This window comes from Haliotis cracherodii, unplaced genomic scaffold (assembly GCF_022045235.1).
Source record: "Haliotis cracherodii isolate W230 unplaced genomic scaffold, xgHalCrac1.p SCAF_7, whole genome shotgun sequence".
Lineage (NCBI taxonomy): Eukaryota > Metazoa > Mollusca > Gastropoda > Lepetellida > Haliotidae > Haliotis > Haliotis cracherodii.
Genome location: NW_027266330.1, coordinates 39,487,869 through 39,507,413, shown reverse-complemented (window position 1 = coordinate 39,507,413; position 19,545 = coordinate 39,487,869). Strand labels below are relative to the sequence as shown.

Below are 19,545 nucleotides of genomic sequence, written 5' to 3'. Positions count from 1 at the left end.
TTCCTTAGATCTCAGGGGGCACGGGTGGCCCAGTCGTCTAGAGCGCCGCGATTCGCTGTGCACGTCCCTTGGGCACGCCAGAAACCTATGATTGTGGGTTCGAATCCCGGTTCGCCCCGATTATGTTTCTAGGTTTGACAGCACCATACCCGTGCTCGTGGGCTCAACCGAACTGGTAAACATCTAAGACCTGCATCACTTCTGGCTTTCCTCCCACATTAAGCTGACACGCCGCGATATAACTGAAATAGTGTTAAAATTGGCGTTAAACCCAACTCACTCACTCACTCACTCACACTCCTTAGATCTCTAACTACACTAGATCCATGACATATGTTTTCCTTAGATCTCAACCTACAGTAAACAATAGATCCATTACATATGTTTTCCTTTTATTACTATCTACAGTATACACTAGATCCATGACATATTTTTCCTTAGATCTCAAACTACAGTATACACTAGATCCATTACATATGTTTTCCTTATATCTCTATCTACAGTGTACGCTATATCCATGACATATGTTTTCCTTAGATATCTATCTACAGTGTACACTGTATCCATTACATAAGTTTTCCTTAGATCTCAAGCTACAGTATACACTATATCCATTACATATGTTTTCCTTAGATCTCTATCTACAGTATACAATAGATCCAGTACATATGTTTTCCTTAGATCTCAAGCTACAGTGTACACTAGATCCACAAAATATGTTTTCCTTGGATCTCAATCTACAGTATACACTTAATCATGACATATGTTTTCCTTAGATCTCAATCTACAGTGTACGCTATATCCATGACATATGTTTTCCTTAGATCTCAATCTACAGTCTACAAAAGATCCATGACATATGTTTTCCTTAGATCTCAATCTACAGTATACACTAGATCCTTGGCATATGTGTTCCAAAAACAAAAACTCAGCCAACCTTTACTCGTTGATCTGGGTGGCGAGTTTTCTGTCTAGCCGACAGAAGGATTTTCCGGACAGCAAAAAGCCGGCCTCGAGGCGAACGAGTCTTAGTGACAGAAATTGAGGTTTGCCTCACCACTTCCAGGCGTTGCTGAAGGGCAAGATGAACCGTCTCAAAGAGGGGTTCGAGCGAGCTGGTTAAATGAAGTATACATTAGTAGGCTTGGTACGTTAATTGTCACATACTGCAATATGACAAAACCATGCAAATATGAAGATGCTAAAAGCGATTTTGTTTGTTTTTAAACTTATATTTTGACAAATAAATCAACAAATACATAAACTATAGTGAGTGTCTAATGAATATAGCGTATAACATAATTGGGAAGAATTTCATAGCGTTTTAATCTCACCTCTCTGTACATGTTGCGGTGTCTCCTCTACTTTGGGGACCGCTTGCCACCTGCCTCATACTGCACTTGTAGTGTCGCGTTGGTCTTCTGTTGAATCTTCGGGGATTTAACAAACTCAGACTATAGTATTCTTCAGACGTCTGTGTCAGCTATTTTATAGCTTCATATTATTGTTCTTGATATTGCTTATAGTACAATAGTTATTGTCAGATTTAATATACGAAATTTATCACATTTGATACGAAATTCACATTTACATGAAATAAAGGAACAAACTCTATTTGTGAATCTCATCATACACTACAATTTACACTACAACTGAAACATTTTGTTAAAGTACATAATCATAAAAGGTTGCCTTGAGCTCTCATTCACTGTCAGTAATTGGGTGAGACAGATCTTCATCAAGAACTGCAAAGACTTCCATGCATGTTTGGTGCTGTTCAATCTTTGCATGAAACCTACTATGCACAATATTTTCCCCTCCACAATGGGAAGTAATAATACTGCAGATCTTCTGATGCGTTTTAAATGATGCAAGTGATGATCAGTATGAACATCCTTATTCACTGATATGTTTTTTACTTCAATCTGTCATCGCTTGATCACTCTGTTCCCACCATTGGTGGCTTACCTACTGCACTTGGTTCACAAAACGTCCCCTCCTATTATAAAAGCATATGTACTCTCTCAAAGGATGCCACAGTTCGTTCTGGAGACACTTGCTGTATTTTTTAAAAGCCGAAAGATCGCTCTCGTGAGACGCTCCCATTAAAATAGACGTAGCCCAGAGTATGGTTTGACCAACACACCAGTAAATTCTACTCACTTAATGAGTAACAGCGGCCAGAAGGTTCGAATTTACTATCCTGCCTGGTAGACTGCACGAAGCAGCAGTGAAGAGATGGGGTATCCTATGTAGAGGGCAATGTCTGAGTAACTCTCCATTCCTTAAATATAATAGAACCGAGGGCCCCATATAATCCTTAAAAGCTAAACAAATAATACGACTGGTTACTTATGAATGTTCTTATTGGAAGCAATTGGGTTAACCTTTGACAAAAATATAATCAGCTAAACATATTTATATATCCTTGTTCAGGTCTATATTTCCTGCAATCCCCGTCATGTACATACAGCGAGCAAGCGATTGATAAAGTGCTACGTTACGACCCCACGAAATTATGAAGAGCCGTGTATCATGCATTGTACATATAAGCTCGCGACAGAGCTTGGTGCACGTTGTTAATGGATTTTTTCATGACTGTCAAAATTAAGAACTTTATAGCCTGATAGCATGTTCTCAATAAAAGGTCAACATGCACAAGAATACACACACAAATGGATTCAAATAACATGTAGTCATATTTTACTATAAACGGTAACAGTCGATCATACAACCATATCATATATCAGTGAATGTATCAATATGTATCAAGAATGTATTAATATTTCAGATTATAAGATGATGGCAATTTTTGCAAGTATGTTTTTAAGGTGGTAAAGTGTCTTTTGGTCGTCAGTTTAAATCGCATAATCAGGCCGCACGTAAGATCCAGAATAATATATCTCGCTAGAGAAAGTAGGAAATACTATATCTGCCATTGTTGCTATTTTGAAATAGAGTGGCAGTGAAAAAACTGTACTTGTTCGTGTTTTCCGATTCAGTACTCTCAACAAAATATAGCAAAGCATTTGTATGAATTTTAAGGGAATGTGATTTCTATGTACATACCTCTAAAAACCGCCGTCCACCATTGGACAGGAAACAAGAGGACAGATACATCTTCATCCCCGCGTCCTTAGATATACCCATGCATGTCATAGAGCCGAATGAACCATTCAACACAGTGATCGGTCATGAGGTAAAGCTATCAAAGTCGACATCCAGAAAATGTGCTAAACAGTAATAAACACCTCAGAGTGTGATGTATGCAGACACCACCAGCTCATTTTGTGCAAATCTTCCTTTAACAACATAGAAGTATTCAGAGATACTTCGAAACAAAACCTACTCACGTTTAATCATAAACCCAATTTATAAGTTTGGCACATCTCACGTTAAATCAAAGGATGAAAAAACAATTTGAATTAATTGACGATGCGCTAATATACGATATAACAAACTAACAGCCATTGTTACTGTAGTGAAGAGTACATGCCGCTTTCAGCAATGTTCCAGCAATTTCACTGTGGAAATAGGCTTCACACATTGAAACAACGTGAGTTATAGGACCCGGGCCTTTAGGTGTGCAAAGAGAAGGCTTAAAAGAGCGGGGCGGTCGGGTAGCCTAGTGGTTAAAGCGTTCGCCCGTCACGCCGAAGACCCGGGTTCGATTCCCCACATGGGTACAATGAATGAAGCCCTTATAAGGTGTCCCCGCCGTGATATCGCTGGAATATTGCTAACAGCGGCGTTAAACCATACTCACTCACTCACTCCCATAAAGGAGCACAAAACTACACCAATGGCCCTTAGACTCTGAGTACTAGAATGTGTTGATGTATGAAGTGTAGAGTCTGAATGAAGTATAAGAATAAGGATAAGGATAAGTTCTATTTAATACTGAAAGGCCGCAGGATTCTGTTTTCGGGGATTGTTGAAGATATGTTTAACAGGTCATATTCTAACTTACTTGGCATGATAAATGAACATTGATAGTTTTTTAGAGTATCTTTATCAGTTGTTGACATGATCGATATAATTTTCTGTTGAGTGGGATATACATGAAAGGACAGTTCTATATCTATATTTCTTAGATGGTCGTATTTTTGACTTACAGTGACTAAACTCATCTAAACTCATCTTCAATCACATTTAAACCACATTGCTCATATATTTTCAATTCTCTGACTCTGTGTCTATGTCTGCCTACTTCGATCTGAGTCTATGAGAGCTGCATCATAATTGTGCTAAACGTATTCTAAATCTTTTAAAATTGATATCAAACGAATAGTATTCTGGGGAAATAGTTGTCTAAAGAAGCTTGTCATATTTGCATTTTTCTCAACATAAAACATGCGATGACCATTTTTGTAAGTAAATTGTAGATTGTATAGTGTAGTGTGTATAATGTAGACTTTATGGTGCATGATGTAGGGTGTATAGAGCATAGTGTAGAGTTGAGAGAGTACTGTGAAGAGAGAGTGAATAGTATAGAACGTAGAGCGTCGTGTGCATGCCATACACTGTAGAGCGCTCATATTATACCGCGTATGGTGTGTATTTTACAAAGTGTCGAGCGAAGATTGTGTAGTGTACTGTGTGTAAGGTATAATGTAGACTGTATGATGTTTGATGTAGGGTGAATAGAGTATAGTGTAGAGTTTAGAGAGTATAGTGTAGTTTGCAGGGAGTATAGTGTTCAGAGCAGAATGCAGAATTTGTAGAGTGTGGAGCGTTGTGTTTATAGTGTATAGTGTAGAGGATAGAAAGTGTATGTGCTGTGTGTAGTGTAGAGTGAGGAGCGTGAAGTGTGTTGTGTAGTTTGTATGGTGTGGAGCGTAGTGCTTATGGTGTATAGTGTAGAGGATAGAGAGTGCTGTGTGTAGTGTAGAGCGTGTAGTGTATAGTGTAGTTTGTATGGCGTAGGCCGTAGAGAGTAGGATGTTGCATGTAGAGTATAAAGTATAGAGTTTAAAGTGTAGAGAGTAGAGCGTGGAGTGTAGAGAGCATATAATGTACAGAGTACAGTTGATTGTTTTGTAACGACACTCCGTCTATATGACGGCGGCCTGTAAATAATCGAATCTGGACCAGACAAGCCAGAGGTTGCTATTACGAGACGTTGTAGGGGTACGAGGACACACTGTCAACCAAGTCACCTATTTGATCCATTTGGTTGCTGGGGACCTACTTTAACACACAATCTCAACAGGGGTAAAGGGTACAGATTACAGTTTCATGTGAAGAGCTTATGGTATGTAGTGTAGATTGTAGATCATAGGGTATTTTCAACTGTCATTCTTTACGATTGCCATTATTTGATTTTGGCGACACGAAATGGTAACAAGGGATTGTGCATAACTTAGAGTTCATTCATGTGTGCCAAGATTGGTAAATATCCCCCCAAAACCGGGTACCCCTATTACCGTAGGCGTATCTCCTTTCCTCTATATAATACTAACTAGACTCTCACAGGACTCAAAACTGCATGCGAACATATTGGGCGGTTTAGCCATTGCAATAGCATTGTGCAATATTAAATTGCGATACAAATGCAATGATAGTACTGCTATAATTCTGCTAGCATACACTAATTCCCTGCTGAATTGTTTGATAGGCATTACTTAGAAGTTGACAAAGTAGACACAATTTATTGTAAAGGCGACGTTTCGGTATATATCCTGATACCGTTGTTAAGCTATGTACCTTGCTTGTCTACTGCTGGATCAACAAAATTCATACACTCCACAGTAAACATCCATCATAGTGTTCGTGGTGTTCATATCATGCTACACATATAATGCTGTTCTTATCAAGTGAGTGAGTGAGTTGTGTTTAACGCCGCTTTTAACATTATTCAAGTTATATCACGCCGTGTCAGCTTAATGTGGGAGGAAAGCCCGAAGTGATGCAGGTCTCTGACGTTTAACACTTCGGTGACACGAGCACGCGTCTGGTGCTCACAAACCTAGAAACACAATCAGGGCAAACCAGGATTCGAACCCATAATCATAGGTTTCTTGCGTGCCCAAGGGACGCAACACTGCAAAGCGAATCGCGGCGACTTAGACGACTGGGCCATCCATGCCCACTGTTCTTATCAAGACATGCTTTTCATGACTTAGAACTAAGAGTACAAAATTGTGAGTGAATGAGTGAATGAGTTGGGTTTAACGTATTCCAGTTATATCACGGTGTGCCAGCTTATGTGGGAGGAAAGCCAGCCGTTTTTTGAAACTTGCAGTTTATACTGTTTCCTTTGTTGATATGTTGTATATGTCAAACTCCGAATTTGTTTAGGGGGAAATAATGACCATTTATCACTAAATACGTGTGCAAGAGAGTTACTAATAGGGTTGTTGAAACAATATTCATAATATGATAATATGAAATACTTTTCCTATCACATCCCGAACAGCGAATTTACAAATACGTCGAAATATATTGATTGTTTTGAAGTTAATCTGATAGCAGATTATGTAGCGTTTATTCTGTTTCAGTATACAGTCAGGCGTAGCAGGCCATCCAGTTGTATTCGGAATCGCGGAGTTGTGTGTAGCTGCCTTTTTGTACCGTAACGGTAATTCCGGACTTTGTGACGTTCGTTATGGTGACGTTAACGTTGTAGTTCGAACTGCTGCTGTGGATGATGTCCATCTGTGTGAAGCTGTACATGATGCTGGGGACGTCGTAGAAGGGGTGAGAATAACGTAGTGCAGACTTCTGGGGCAAACCGCTGTGTACGTCACCAAACCCAGAATCACCTGAGGTAGAAGTCGGTTAATTATGATGTTGGGTGTGTCAGCGAATACCTTCATCAGCACAGATGGACCTGACAGATGTTGATGCAACCATCAGCTGGTTTGTTGTGATTAGGATTCCATTCTAGGATATACATTCATGTATATGATAATACTATTAACATGTTTCATCAAGAGTGGAAATCAACACTTGAAAATATACTCAACAACAAGAGTTCCCGTGACGCCAATATTTTAGCGTATTTTTCAAACAAGTAATGTTTGGTTTTTAATATTGTATTACATGTATGGAATCAAGTCACAAAAACGCAACTGCTACAAAAAATCATGCATTCCATGCAAAAGTTGACTTTTATGCAAGCCCCATGCATATCACTACACAAAAATGGGTATAAAAACATGTGCGTTAACGGGATTCCATATGCATTGTTTAGCTTCGTGCTGACAACAACCACTCAGAAAAACAACAAAATTACACAATTATTCAACATAACGAAATGCCACGCCTGTCCGAAAATGAGCGTCTGTGAGCCATTGGTATGCTTGAAGCAGGATCGAGTCAACGTGATGTTGCAAGAAAATTTAGCGTCCACAGAAACACCATTTGATGTTTATGGCAACGTTGGCAACAGACGAATGCAGTCAGAGACCATCCTCGGAGTGGCAGGCCACGCGTAACCAATAATCGACAAGACAACTGGATTCGAACAACACACCTACGAAATCGATTCCAGCCAGCAACAGTGACTGCAAGAAGCATCCTTGGCCTTCGACGAATATCTTCACAAACCGTACCTCGCCGCCTCAGATGTGCATGGTTTGTTGCCAGAAGACGCTACGCTGGACGGCTATGCAGTGGGGACAAGTTCTATTCACTGACGAGTCTCGTGTTCACCTCAGGCACAGTGATAGGATTACAGCAAGCCAGAGGATCCGTTTGATATTGGTAGAGGGAAATCTCAATGGACAGCGCTACCGCGACGAAATCATCGGCCCTGTTGTTCTACCGTTTTTGCGTCGTCATGGCCCAGGCATTTCAACATGATAACGCCCGGCCTCATACTGCTCGACTTGTTCAGGATTCTCCTCAACAAAACAACGTGAATGTCATCCCCTGGCCGGCTCGCTCCCATGATCTCTCAGCAATCGAGAAAATGTGGGATGAGATGGATCGGCACCTTCGACGTCAACCACGTGTTCCAGAGACACTCCAGGAACTTCGAAACATGCTCCAGCAGATATGGACAGATATCCCACAGGACTTTGTGCGGCGCCTGGTCCATTCCATGAGAGGAAGATGTGTTGCTTGCATCGCAACCAGAGGTGGACACACATGCTATTGATTTGGAAATTGACATTTTGGCATGTTCATGTTTTTTTTATGAAATCACGCATTTTCTGAAGTCAGTTTGGCAAATTAAACCATTTGAACACTTACAGGAGTCTTTTATCTTTTGCAAACCGAAATTGTTTCAGATTTGGTAAAAAACATAACTTTGCATTGATTCTTATTCAATGACACAGGAACTTTTGTTGTTCAGTATAGTTAACAATTATATAAGGAATATTAACGGATGCTCTATCCATAAAAAAAACCTTTTCTTACTTCAGTTATAAAAGTACGTTTTACGCCCATGTAAACTTTTGTCTCCTACATTTACATGTAGATAAGTCTGAGAATGGTTTGACTGTGCCTCGTATCAAGCCTGTATGCTTACAGCCCAATAGCCTTTGTAAGCTTTTTGAAAAAAATATCCTCGTAAAAATAGAAACGTTGACATCCCTAAATGCTTGTAATTTTCCCTATATATTGAAGTTTGGATGGATCATGGTGCTGTCATGTTGCTATTTACCCTCATTAAATGTGCACAGAGTTGTATTAACTGGGGATCATGTGTGTACACAACATTTCTAGATAACGAGAAAGCCTGTAATCGAATATGGCATTTCTGGTCTCTTCGTAAAATTTCACTCATCTTGGAATAAGAGGTAAAACGTGCTGTCTGTTACATCACTTTTATACGTCCATGTATACGTGTGTTCCGTGTAGGACGAGGAATCTCATGTATTTGTTGTTACTCCTGTCCATGTTCTGGATCAGTGTCATATGTAACTAGCTGTACTTTTTCTGAATATTGTGAACAAAAACCCTTGGGTCATTAGCCAACCATCTTTAACTGTTTCTTATACACCTTTGATCATATACCACAAGTATCATGATACAGTTCTGGATCAATGTTATTCCTATCCATATTCCGGATCAATGTTATTCCTATCCATATTCCGGATCAATGTTATTCCTATCCATATTCTGGATCAGTGTTATTCCTATCCATGTTCTGGGTCAGCGTTATTCCTATCCATGTTCTGGGTCAGTTTTATTCCTATCCATATTCTGGATCAGTATTATTCCTATCCATGTTCATGGTCAGTATTATTCCTATCCATGTTCTGTGTCAGTATTATTCCTATCCTTGTCAATCATCTGTGACGAGAACTGGTGTACATTCTCACTACGACGAAGGGGACATGATGAGGCAGTATCAAGTTGACGAGGCTGGCAATTAAATTGGGGATAGTAGGGACAAGATGTACAGGAGAAGTGATGCAGTGGATGGGGACAGTATGAGGCAGTATCAAGTTGACGAGGCTGGCAATGAAATTAGGGATAGTAGGGACAAGATGTACAGGAGAAGTGATGCAGTGGATGGGGACAGTATTAGGCAGTATCAAGTTGACGAGGCTGGCTTTGAAATTGAGGGTGGTAGGGACAAGATGTACAGGAGAAGCGATGCAGTGGATGGGGACAGTATGAGGCAGTATCAAGTTGACGAGGCTGGCTTTGAAATTGAGGGTGGTAGGGACAAGATGTACAGGAGAAGTGATGCAGTGGATGGGGACAGTATGAGGCAGTATCAAGTTGACGAGGATGGCTTTGAAATTGAGGGTGGTGGGGACAAGATGTACAGGAAGAGTCAAGTTGAGGATGATGTGGAAACAACGTCGATGATTGTCAAAATGGAAGAGGAAGGGGATTTACAAGCTGCTGTGTCGTCAATCACAGCCGTCCGAACATCTGTTGTAATGGTGGAGGGTAAGATGATGAAACTGCTGCTGGTCCTAGATGTGAGGCTGTGAAATAGACACATGTAGGTGCCGCCACTAACGACGTTTTGCTTGTTGTGATGTACAGACCTAGGCCAAATAAACATCACAAAGCTTTGGTAGATATCAGAGTCTTTACCTTTCAACCCACCTGCATATTTCATCAGTGTTTTTTTCAGCTTTTAGAAAGTGACTGTTTTTTATATTTTATTTCATTGTCCGTGTGCATTATTTTCAGGGTAAGGATCAGGGACATGCAGTGATACACATTAATTATGTATAATATTTATCGTTTTGAACATTATCTTATTTATCTTTGAATTTCCTTTGGAATCATTTGAAGGTTCACTACAGAGTACATCATCTTTTTCCGTACTACATCAAAATATATTCAGACAAACCTTAAATTAATGAGAGATCTGAAATGCATAAATTAAAAATTTGTCATAAAATTTAACAAAAAGTATGCAAATAGTGGTTTGATCACATAGAGTAACACTTACTGGCTATTAGACATTAGCGTTGGAGCTGAAATTAATCATCTTATTCGCAATAAAACTTTGACAGGGAGTAATACCCTTGTAGCCGTAAGCCACATGAGTTGTAGCTATTAATGATTCATTAGTTACACAATTCAGCACTTTTGTGTCATTTTCTCCTGGGAAACATATCAGAAATTGATATTGCAATACTGACATTTAGTTGCACAGATTGAGAAGCATGCTATAAACAAGCTATTATTGATTGGCTCGGTGGTAGCTGTCCTGTGGGTACATGAAGAGGGTAGTGGAATCTGTGTCCACAAACTTCAGCAACCTAGTGATAACCGAGCAGTTGTTATCATGTATATTTCATGAGGTATCAATTTACCTGCCACTGTAGAAATCCTACCTTCCCTTTGTTCTGAGTTTTGATGACAGACATAAACGTCAGACAGGCAGCTTGGTGGACTGTTTTTGGAAAATATGTGTAACATTGAAATGTACATTTGACGGAAGGAAACAGACGTTCTGTCAGGAAGGTTAGTGGTACTGATCTGGTTGATAAAGGGAACGGTGTTACATTGAAATGTACATTTGACGGAAGGAAACAGACGTTCTGTCAGGAAGGTTAGTGGTACTGATCTGGTTGATGAAGGGAACGGCGTTACATTGAAATGCACATTTGACGGAAGGAAACAGACGTTCTGTCAGGAAGGTAGTGGTACTGATCTGGTTGATAAAGGGAACGATGTTACATTGAAATGTACATTTGACAAAGGAAACTGACGTTCTGTCAGGAAGGTTAGTGGTACCGAGCTGGTTGATAAAGGGAACGGTGTTACATTGAAATGTACACTTGACAAAGGAAACAGAAGTTCTGTCAGGAAGGTTAGTGGTACCGATCTGGTTGATAAAGGGAACGGTGTTACATTGAAATGTACATTTGACGGAAGGAAACAGAAGTTCTGTCAGGAAGGTAGTGGTACTGATCCGGTTGATAAAGGGAACGGTGTTACATTGAAATGTACATTTGACGGAATGAAACAGACGTTTTGTCAGTAAGGTAGTGGGACTGATCTGGTTGATAAAGGGAACGATGTTACATTGAAATGTATATTTGACGGAAGCAAACAGACGTTCTGTCAGGAAGGTAATGGTACTGATCTGGTTGATAAAGGGAACGGTGTTACATCGAAACGTACATTTGACGGAAGGAAACAGACATTCTTTGTCAGGAAGGTAGTGGTACTGATCTGTTTTTTTAGGGAAATTTTTCACTTCGAAATGTACATTGGACAACTGTGAAATCGGATCAGTGGGTCCTTATAGTCTTCCGGAAACAGATTTAACAGATTAGATAGTTTATATTTTCCATCATTTGACAATAGTTTTCAGCTGATGAGTGTCACTTAAGTCTTTGTTTTTTCCACACTAAATATCTTCTAAGGTTAGTTAGTTGTGATGTAAACTTCTCTCTCTCTCTTCCAGATATACATTTGCAGTTGTGTATTTCTTTTTCAGCTACTAATTGTAAATTTTCCTTTAGTTTGAGAAGAACTTGTCTTTTTGTAGATTTAACAATTTTCCTTCATGTACATATATTGTTAACATTCCCTCGCTCGTATTTCGTTTGTTGTTTGTAATTGTGTTTTTGTATTGTTATTTGACAAGACTATGTTCCAACATTGAAATGAGCAAGGGAGTGAAATGAATGTGTTATCTTGTCATAACTTGTCCATATCTTGTTCATGATGTTTGGTGCATTTGGAAGTTTATTGTATTCTTCATACAGATCTAAACATGCGTTGAGGACATGTTTTTCAAATCACTCCAGAAAGATGTGATTTATTCAAGATGACATATTATAATTTGTAGATATAATTTTCAGTAAATTATTCTGTGAAATGGACATGAAATGCACAAGGTTTGTGACACTTTGCAGTGTCAAGGATATAGATATTGACAAGATAGCCACAGCTTTTAGACTGACACAATCTTGCTGGCTTTCACTTCACCAGGTCTTCATGCCAACTGGCTCTCCCTGCTTTCAGGCCCTAACTCTATAGCTAAGTGTAGCATAGACCCCCAGCCAGGAGGCCGATTTGTCGTCACCTACGTCCCTGTGGAGACGGGGCTGTTTGATATTACTGTCAAGTGGAACGGGCGGGATATTCATGGTAACATAAATCATACAATATACAGTGGTGGTCGGCAGGTTATCAGTGGTGGATGATTTTGTTTAAGTTTGATGTGTTAAAAAATTCTCCACAGACCACAGTTGAAATTTTGAAGATTAAATTGTGTGTGTTAGTTTTGATGATGTTTTTGAAATATGCTTAAGTATAATTTCTTTCTTTTTTTGTCAGAATACTTTAGTTTATCAGGATCATCTTTTTAGATTTTACAATTATTGAACTGAACAACACAAGTTTTTATGTTTCAATGGTTCATTTTATGATAGAACTCTTTTGTCGTATAATTAGATGATTGATTGAATGTATGTATTTTACAGAACTTGTGCTCATTGGTATCAGGGGGATAAGGGGGATAACTCTTGTCACTGTTATAATGAAACTGACATGTTTGAAGCACTTTCTTTGTCACAAGACTTAACTCTCTGCACTCTCAAATGAGTTTGTTTGAATAATTCACCTTGTGCCATTCAATGTGTCTTTGTCTTTGCAATGAGCTGTGTAGAATAGATTTCATTGCACTTCTCTCAGAATCTTTGTCTGTGTTAAGGAAATAGTTATTCTACTGGAACTTGTTAACATACACTTATCTGAAAGTAACAGTTTTTTAAGAGAATTTTAATTTATTTCATCTGGAATTAGTCGATTTTATTTATTTTTTTGTAGTTGAGTTGGTTTTTTCATATTTGATATTTGTAGAGTGCTAAAACTAGCAATAGTTTATAGAAAATAAAAATGTTTTCCTTGTGTGTATTTATTGAAAGATTTCAGCTCTAGTGGCATACATGTGTTGAATGTTTTCCGTTTCTATTTACAATACAAAAATCTGTTTTTGAAAATAAGTTTTATGCACTTGCTCCTTTATATGAAAATTGTATTTGTCTGTGTTTGGATGTCATTCAGTGTAATCATGCTGATGCCAAAAACCTACCACCTTGAGATTTCAACATGAAGAACGCAACCCAGCACCTTGTCAAAATAAATGAATATATTACATACCAAAAGATAAAAGTTGACAATTTTTCATATATTTGTGACAGATCAATACTGAACTAATATTTGATTTTCAATCACCGATATTTCATGTCAGCCCTCCCCTTTGTTTCAACCATAATCAACAAATTATCCATATTGTATGTAGCCCATTCCACCCTCGTATCGTTGATGCACGCAAGGTCCGAGTGATTGGCGGCTGGCAGCACTATATGGACTCGAACGAACGTATCCACCTGGTGGTTGGAGAGGAGAAACACATCCCATTTGAGACGGCCGAGGTAGGACCAGGTGAAGCTTACAAAGAAACAATTTAACATATTAACGCTCTATATGACGTCAGAGATGCGAAACATCATCGACGGCTGTTTGTGTCAGGTCATTTATTCTCTATGGGTATAATTCTGCTTCACTGTCATGCTTCAATTTGTGACTGGGGATTTATTAGGTGACGAAATTCACAAATTGTGTGATAAAGTATTATCTTATTTTATCTTATCTTAAGGGGAAGCAATGTGGAATATTTTTGTTTTGTTATTTAGTGAGATAGATGACAATAACAGTTATATTGTATACTGTAGGTAAATTAATTTTTGTAAATCAGAAGACCAAGTTAATAATTAACATTCTAACATGAACTACCTCATTTCAAGCAAGGTGACAGCGGAGGTGCGAGGTCCTAGCGGGTCCATCGTGCCGTGCACTGTGGACGACAGCTACAACGGCAAAAGCACCGTCATCTTCACCCCTAGAGAAGAAGGTGGGCCTACGTCCACTGTTCTGTGTGATAGCATTTGATGGAGAAACAGGGGGCGTGAGGTGTGGCTGTATGTTAGCATTTGATGGGGAAACAGGGGGCGTGAGGTGTGGTTGTATGTTAGCATTTGATGGGGAAACAGGGGGCGTGAGGTGTGGCTGTATGTTAGCATTTGATGGGGAAACAGGGGGCGTGAGAGGTGTGGCTGTATGTTAGCATTTGAGTGGGAAAGAGGGGGCGTGAGGTGTGGCTGTATGTTAGCATTTGATGGGAAAACAGAGGGCGTGAGTTGTGGCTGTATGTTAGCATTTGATGGGGAAACAGGGGGCGTGAGGTGTGGCTGTATGTTAGCATTTGATGGGGAAACGGGGTGTGAGGTGTGGCTGGATGTTAGTATTTGATGGGGAAAGAGGGTCTTGAGGTGTGGCTGTATGTTAGCATTTGATGGGGAAACAGGGCGTGAGGTGTGGCTGTATGTTACATTTGATGGGGAAAGAGGGGGCGTGAGGTGTGGCTGTATGTCAGCATCTGATGGGGACCTGTTTGTGGAGGCAGTGAGGTGTGGCTGTATGTCAGCATCTGATGAGGACATGTTTGTGGGGTCCTTGAAGTATAGCCTATATACTTTTGTACCATGTACATTATTCAGTTCTGCTTGACAACAGCCTAAGGATATATACCGAAGCATCACGATTACAAAATGATAAGGGAATCATTAACCATAAATTATGTCAACTTTGTAGGCTATAGTAGTTGAAGTATTGGCTCCTCATGCCAAAGGCTTCCAATTCTTCACATGGGTACAATGTGTAAAGCCTATGTGGCTGGAATGTTGCTAATAGTGACATAAAATCTAACTCAGTCATTGAATTTTTGTGAGGTAGCTGAGGTTGGCTACAGAACAATTCACCTTTCTATGACCACCATCACAATTATCTAAAAGGTTGAAGATTGATAATAGTCATGTGGCAAACTTTCAGGCAACCAGACGTTTTGAAACTTTTGAGTTGTTTTACAGAACAAATAACAATCAGTGTCCTATCAAATTTCAGAGCTAAAACTGTGGTTATGATACACAGACGAGCAATGAATACATCGATTGTACTGATTAGACCATAACACCCCTTCATTTAACATCTGTGATTCAGGTCATCATAACATCCACCTGAACTGGTCGGACCATCCTCTGTCCGGTTCTGCATTCTCCGCCTATGCTACTGGGGGCTTCCATGACATCACCAAGATCATTCTCTCTGGCCGGGGACTGAAGGAGGCTACAGTCCGAGAGGAGGCCGAGTTCTTCATTGATGGCTCCCAAGCTGGCAGAGGTAGGAGGCCATCACAGTACCGTATTTTCTTGAGTATAGTGCGCACTTTTTTTCCAAAAAACACAGCTGTGCACATTATACACGAATTAATGAGTTTTGATGTTTTTTTCCCCCATGGAAAGACATTACCGTGAGCACGTAACACCAGAAATACCATGTCAACAAATCCATACTGAAGTTCGCAAATTATTTCATGTAATTACACTGTCTGGCTATGAAAAGTGTTCTTTGTATATCTGGACTTATATTTGTAAATTATTTCATTAATTTTATTTAAGATTCCTTTTAATATTGTTTTCATTAATTTCGGCGAAATCGTGTGTGAAGCGATCGGAAGATCGCACAACTCACCGTTATTAACAGCAACCACGGTCAGATTACCGCTATTGACGCCTTGAAACGAACTTTAGTTGACAGAGAATGGATACATATATCATAAATGCCATACTTTGATTCGTTAAAAGTCATATTTGTTTTTGTTCGACGATTCTATGTCAACACGTAATTCTCGCGATCACGCGATCACTTGCACAGGAGCCTTGACGGTGACTGGTCAGACTGGTTACATGTAAAAAATAATCCCCGGCAATAGCGATCAGCTGCTTTGCTTAGGGTTATTATTAATTTATAAATATGTTTAGTAAAAGCTGCATCTAAATTAACAAGATATTGGAATTTATTATTCCTGATTACAAAAATAATTTCAGATACAACAATTTATTATTCCTGAATACAAAAATAATGTCAGATACAACTTGCATTAAAATACTGTAAAGTTATATCGTTGGGTGTGTCTTTGCCGGACTTCGCTGTCTGGGAGGGAAATACACATCTGAGCGGGAAAATAAACCCCTTAAACCCCACCATGAAGAAAACAAAACAGACTGCACGTGGATTTCTGATTGGGAGATTATATCCCTTATATCCTGACTCAGAGCAAATAGCCGCACATTGTTGATGAGTCAATGAAAGTCACATGACACGGCACGAGTTCAGCTCTACTCAGATCAATCGAACAGCTGGTTTCTATATTTAGCAATGGCAGAATGAAACATGTCGGCAGGATAAATCCGTTATAGCAGTATCAGGAGGTGTATATGTGGTTTTATGTGTCCTGTATCCAGTTTTGTACCATGCATCAGCCGGAGGCTTCAACTTATAATGTACCTCATGCAGATATGAGTATATATACCTTAATAAATAACTGAAACAATGCCGCGCTAAAGCTCAAGATCAATTGTGTATTAATCTAGCCATTAATAATAGCCTATCTACACAGAGACAACATTTGGCACTCATCACTTGTGACAATCTCAAGGCCTAGAGCGGAGTTTGATCCCCTTGAAGATGATGTTCGCATCCTTTTTAACTGAAATATGTTTTAGTTTATTATCATATGTTTTTCAAGGAATTCATGTTTTCAAGTATTGTTTTCTTTGAATCACTCAATGATTTTATTTGTGAATTTAGCAATGGGTGTTATTAGTGGGTTTACTTTCCATGCTTTATTGTGTAATGAATATCAGCTGTGTTGAAATTGTAAGGAGTGTGTCCAGATATTGGAAGATGTTATTTATATGCAGGTGAGCCCCAGGTGCAGCTTACAGGAGTAAGAGCGGAGGTCAACGTCATCACGTCGCCACTTGGCGGCGGCAAGTACAGATGTACTTACATTCCTGTCATCCCCGGAGCGTATCTCCTCCACATCACCTGGAATGGCCGACAGGTCAAGGGGGCTCCATTCAAGGTCAACGTCATTGGTGCTTTCTACCCAAACAAGGTCGTTGTGAGCGGTGAAGGTTTAAAGGGAGGTCTTTTGGGCCGTGACCTTGACATCAGGATTGACACAAGGAAAGCAGGGCCAGGTAAAGAATGATTTCAGCGTTGAGTCGTATTCCAGATTTCTTGATAACTTTTTGAGACCAGCTGAGTGATTCAAGATTCATATTTTGGGGGTAGTTCATTATCTGGCTTACAAGGAGATATCTTGTTAGATTTTGAAGAAAAATAACCTCCAGATCTAGGACATCAGAAAAACTCCCAATGTCCTGCAATCCGTATTATATCACTACTCACTTCATATGATGCTCTTCATGTATCCAGGTGAGCTAACAGCATTCTGCAGTGGTCCCAACAAGGTGGCCTACTGTGACCTCGAGGACAACAGGGATGGCACCTTCCGTCTCTTAGTCAAGGCTCAGGAACCAGGAAGACATGTTCTGCAGGTCAAATATGGCGGCGAGCATGTTCTAGGTGTGTACACTTTCTGGCGAGGAGTGGCAGTCGGGTTGTTTGTGTTTTGTGACTCTCACTTACTGATAAAGATTTATTTCAAGAAACGCTTTCCCCAGACATTAATTGTATGATCTTAAGTGTCAATCCTATGACTATTTGTACAGTTTCCATTGTAAATCCAAGTATTTATTAACAAGATAGTTTTGAATGTGTGATGTTTGTATTACTGATTTGTTCTCAGGAAGCCCTTTGTTTTCCGAGTATCTGCACAACCAGATGCCAGCAAAGTGCGCGTGAGTGGGCCCGGCGTGGAGCATGGTATCCTAGCAACCTTCCAGTCCCGCTTTATTGTGGAGACCCGCGGCGCTGGTGCCGGACAGCTCATGGTCAGGATCAGAGGACCTAAAAGTATGGACACTTCGTCTCACCAAACTTTATCTCAATTTTATTGCTTTACCCATATCAATTTTCAATAGATATTGTTTGAAAACTGACTGTATATTTTTGTTCAGATTTTAAAAACAAGCATACAGCATTGTTCCTTGTGATTGAGACATTTCCTGACATAATCTTATAGGGACATAAGTGAGTTATACATTTAATTATCGAGATACAGTGAATATGAACTGTTTCATCATTTCAGTCAGTCAACATTTAAGTGAGCAACTGACCAAGAAGACATTAACTCTAGAGATACAATAAAAGTTTTGATTTATATGCTCCTGATGAAAAGAACAATAGGTGAAAGAAGCATACACACTTGTAGTCAGTTTCATCCACTGTCAAATGTATTTGCAAAGTTGTGTACCTTAGGCATGCCAGAATCTATGATACAGGCTCCACTCCCAGATTCCTACTGAACACGACTGTTTGCCTGTCAGCATCACACCCTTAATCGTGGGCGGGGGCGGTCGGGTAGCCTAGTGGTTAAAGCGTTTGCTCGTCACGCCAAAGACTGGGGTTCGATACCCGACATGGGTACAATGTGTGAAGCCCATTTCTGGTGTCCCCCGCCGTGATATTGCTGGAATATTGCTAAAAGCGGCGTAAAACCATACTCAGTCAGTCAATCAGTAATCGTGTGTGGCACCAAATGAAAATCTTAAAATCTACATTACTTACAGCATTCCTCCTACATATAGGTGTCATGCCGTGATGCAGGTGAAATACTAATAAAACAGGCATTAAACTCGCGAACTTTGAAACAGAAATAACAGGTTCAATACACAATCATTACAGGGTATTTTTCTGTAATGAGAGACAACTGTTTTATGCACTGTATTTCATTTTCCAGGGGCGTTCCAAGTGGAAATGTACAGAGATAGCCAAAAGGATAGGACGATTCTCTGTCGCTTTGATCCAACGGAGACTGGGCTGTATATCATCCATGTTCAATTCAATTCAATTCTTTATTGTATGAAAGGCCACAGGCCCATATACAACGGAGTTACATAACATATTTTATAAAATACAAAGTCAAGGTAACAATTCACTTAGTAACAAAAAAGCATTATGTATGTACAAAGCCAGTTGATGTTGTGTTATAAGATCCTTGCAAGACAGTAATGAAGACAATCTTTAAGCATTAAAATGAGATAGAGACCACTGCGGTAAGTACTTGTCTCTTAGATTTTCGTATATAGGGCAAATAAACATGAAATGGTATTCATCTTCGACAACAATGTCACAAAA

General features: G+C 39.5%; 1 protein-coding gene across 1 annotated transcript; it reads left to right on the top strand.

The window, feature by feature from the left end:
* The first annotated feature begins 14,151 nt into the window (after window positions 1–14,151).
* On the top strand, window positions 14,152–18,046 carry LOC139448880 (filamin-B-like). The gene is made up of 5 exons (XM_071230401.1): window positions 14,152–14,293; window positions 15,439–15,618; window positions 17,202–17,483; window positions 17,722–17,871; window positions 18,018–18,046. Exons 1-5 carry the CDS (start codon window positions 14,167–14,169, stop codon window positions 18,044–18,046), a joined length of 768 nt encoding a protein of 255 aa, XP_071086502.1. The 5' UTR covers window positions 14,152–14,166.
* Window positions 18,047–19,545: the final 1,499 nt, after the last annotated feature.

What these genes read in the sequence shown, in the direction of transcription:
- LOC139448880 (XM_071230401.1), top strand. Translation starts at nt 14,167, where the DNA reads ATGAACTACCTCATTTCAAGCAAGGTGACAGCGGAGGTGCGAGGTCCT. An exon ending in TGGCTCCCAAGCTGGCAGAG is followed by an intron (nt 15,619 to 17,201) that starts GTAGGAGGCCAT and finishes ATTTATATGCAG; the next exon opens with GTGAGCCCCAGGTGCAGCTT. An exon ending in TGGCGGCGAGCATGTTCTAG is followed by an intron (nt 17,872 to 18,017) that starts GTGTGTACACTT and finishes CTATTTGTACAG; the next exon opens with TTTCCATTGTAAATCCAAGT.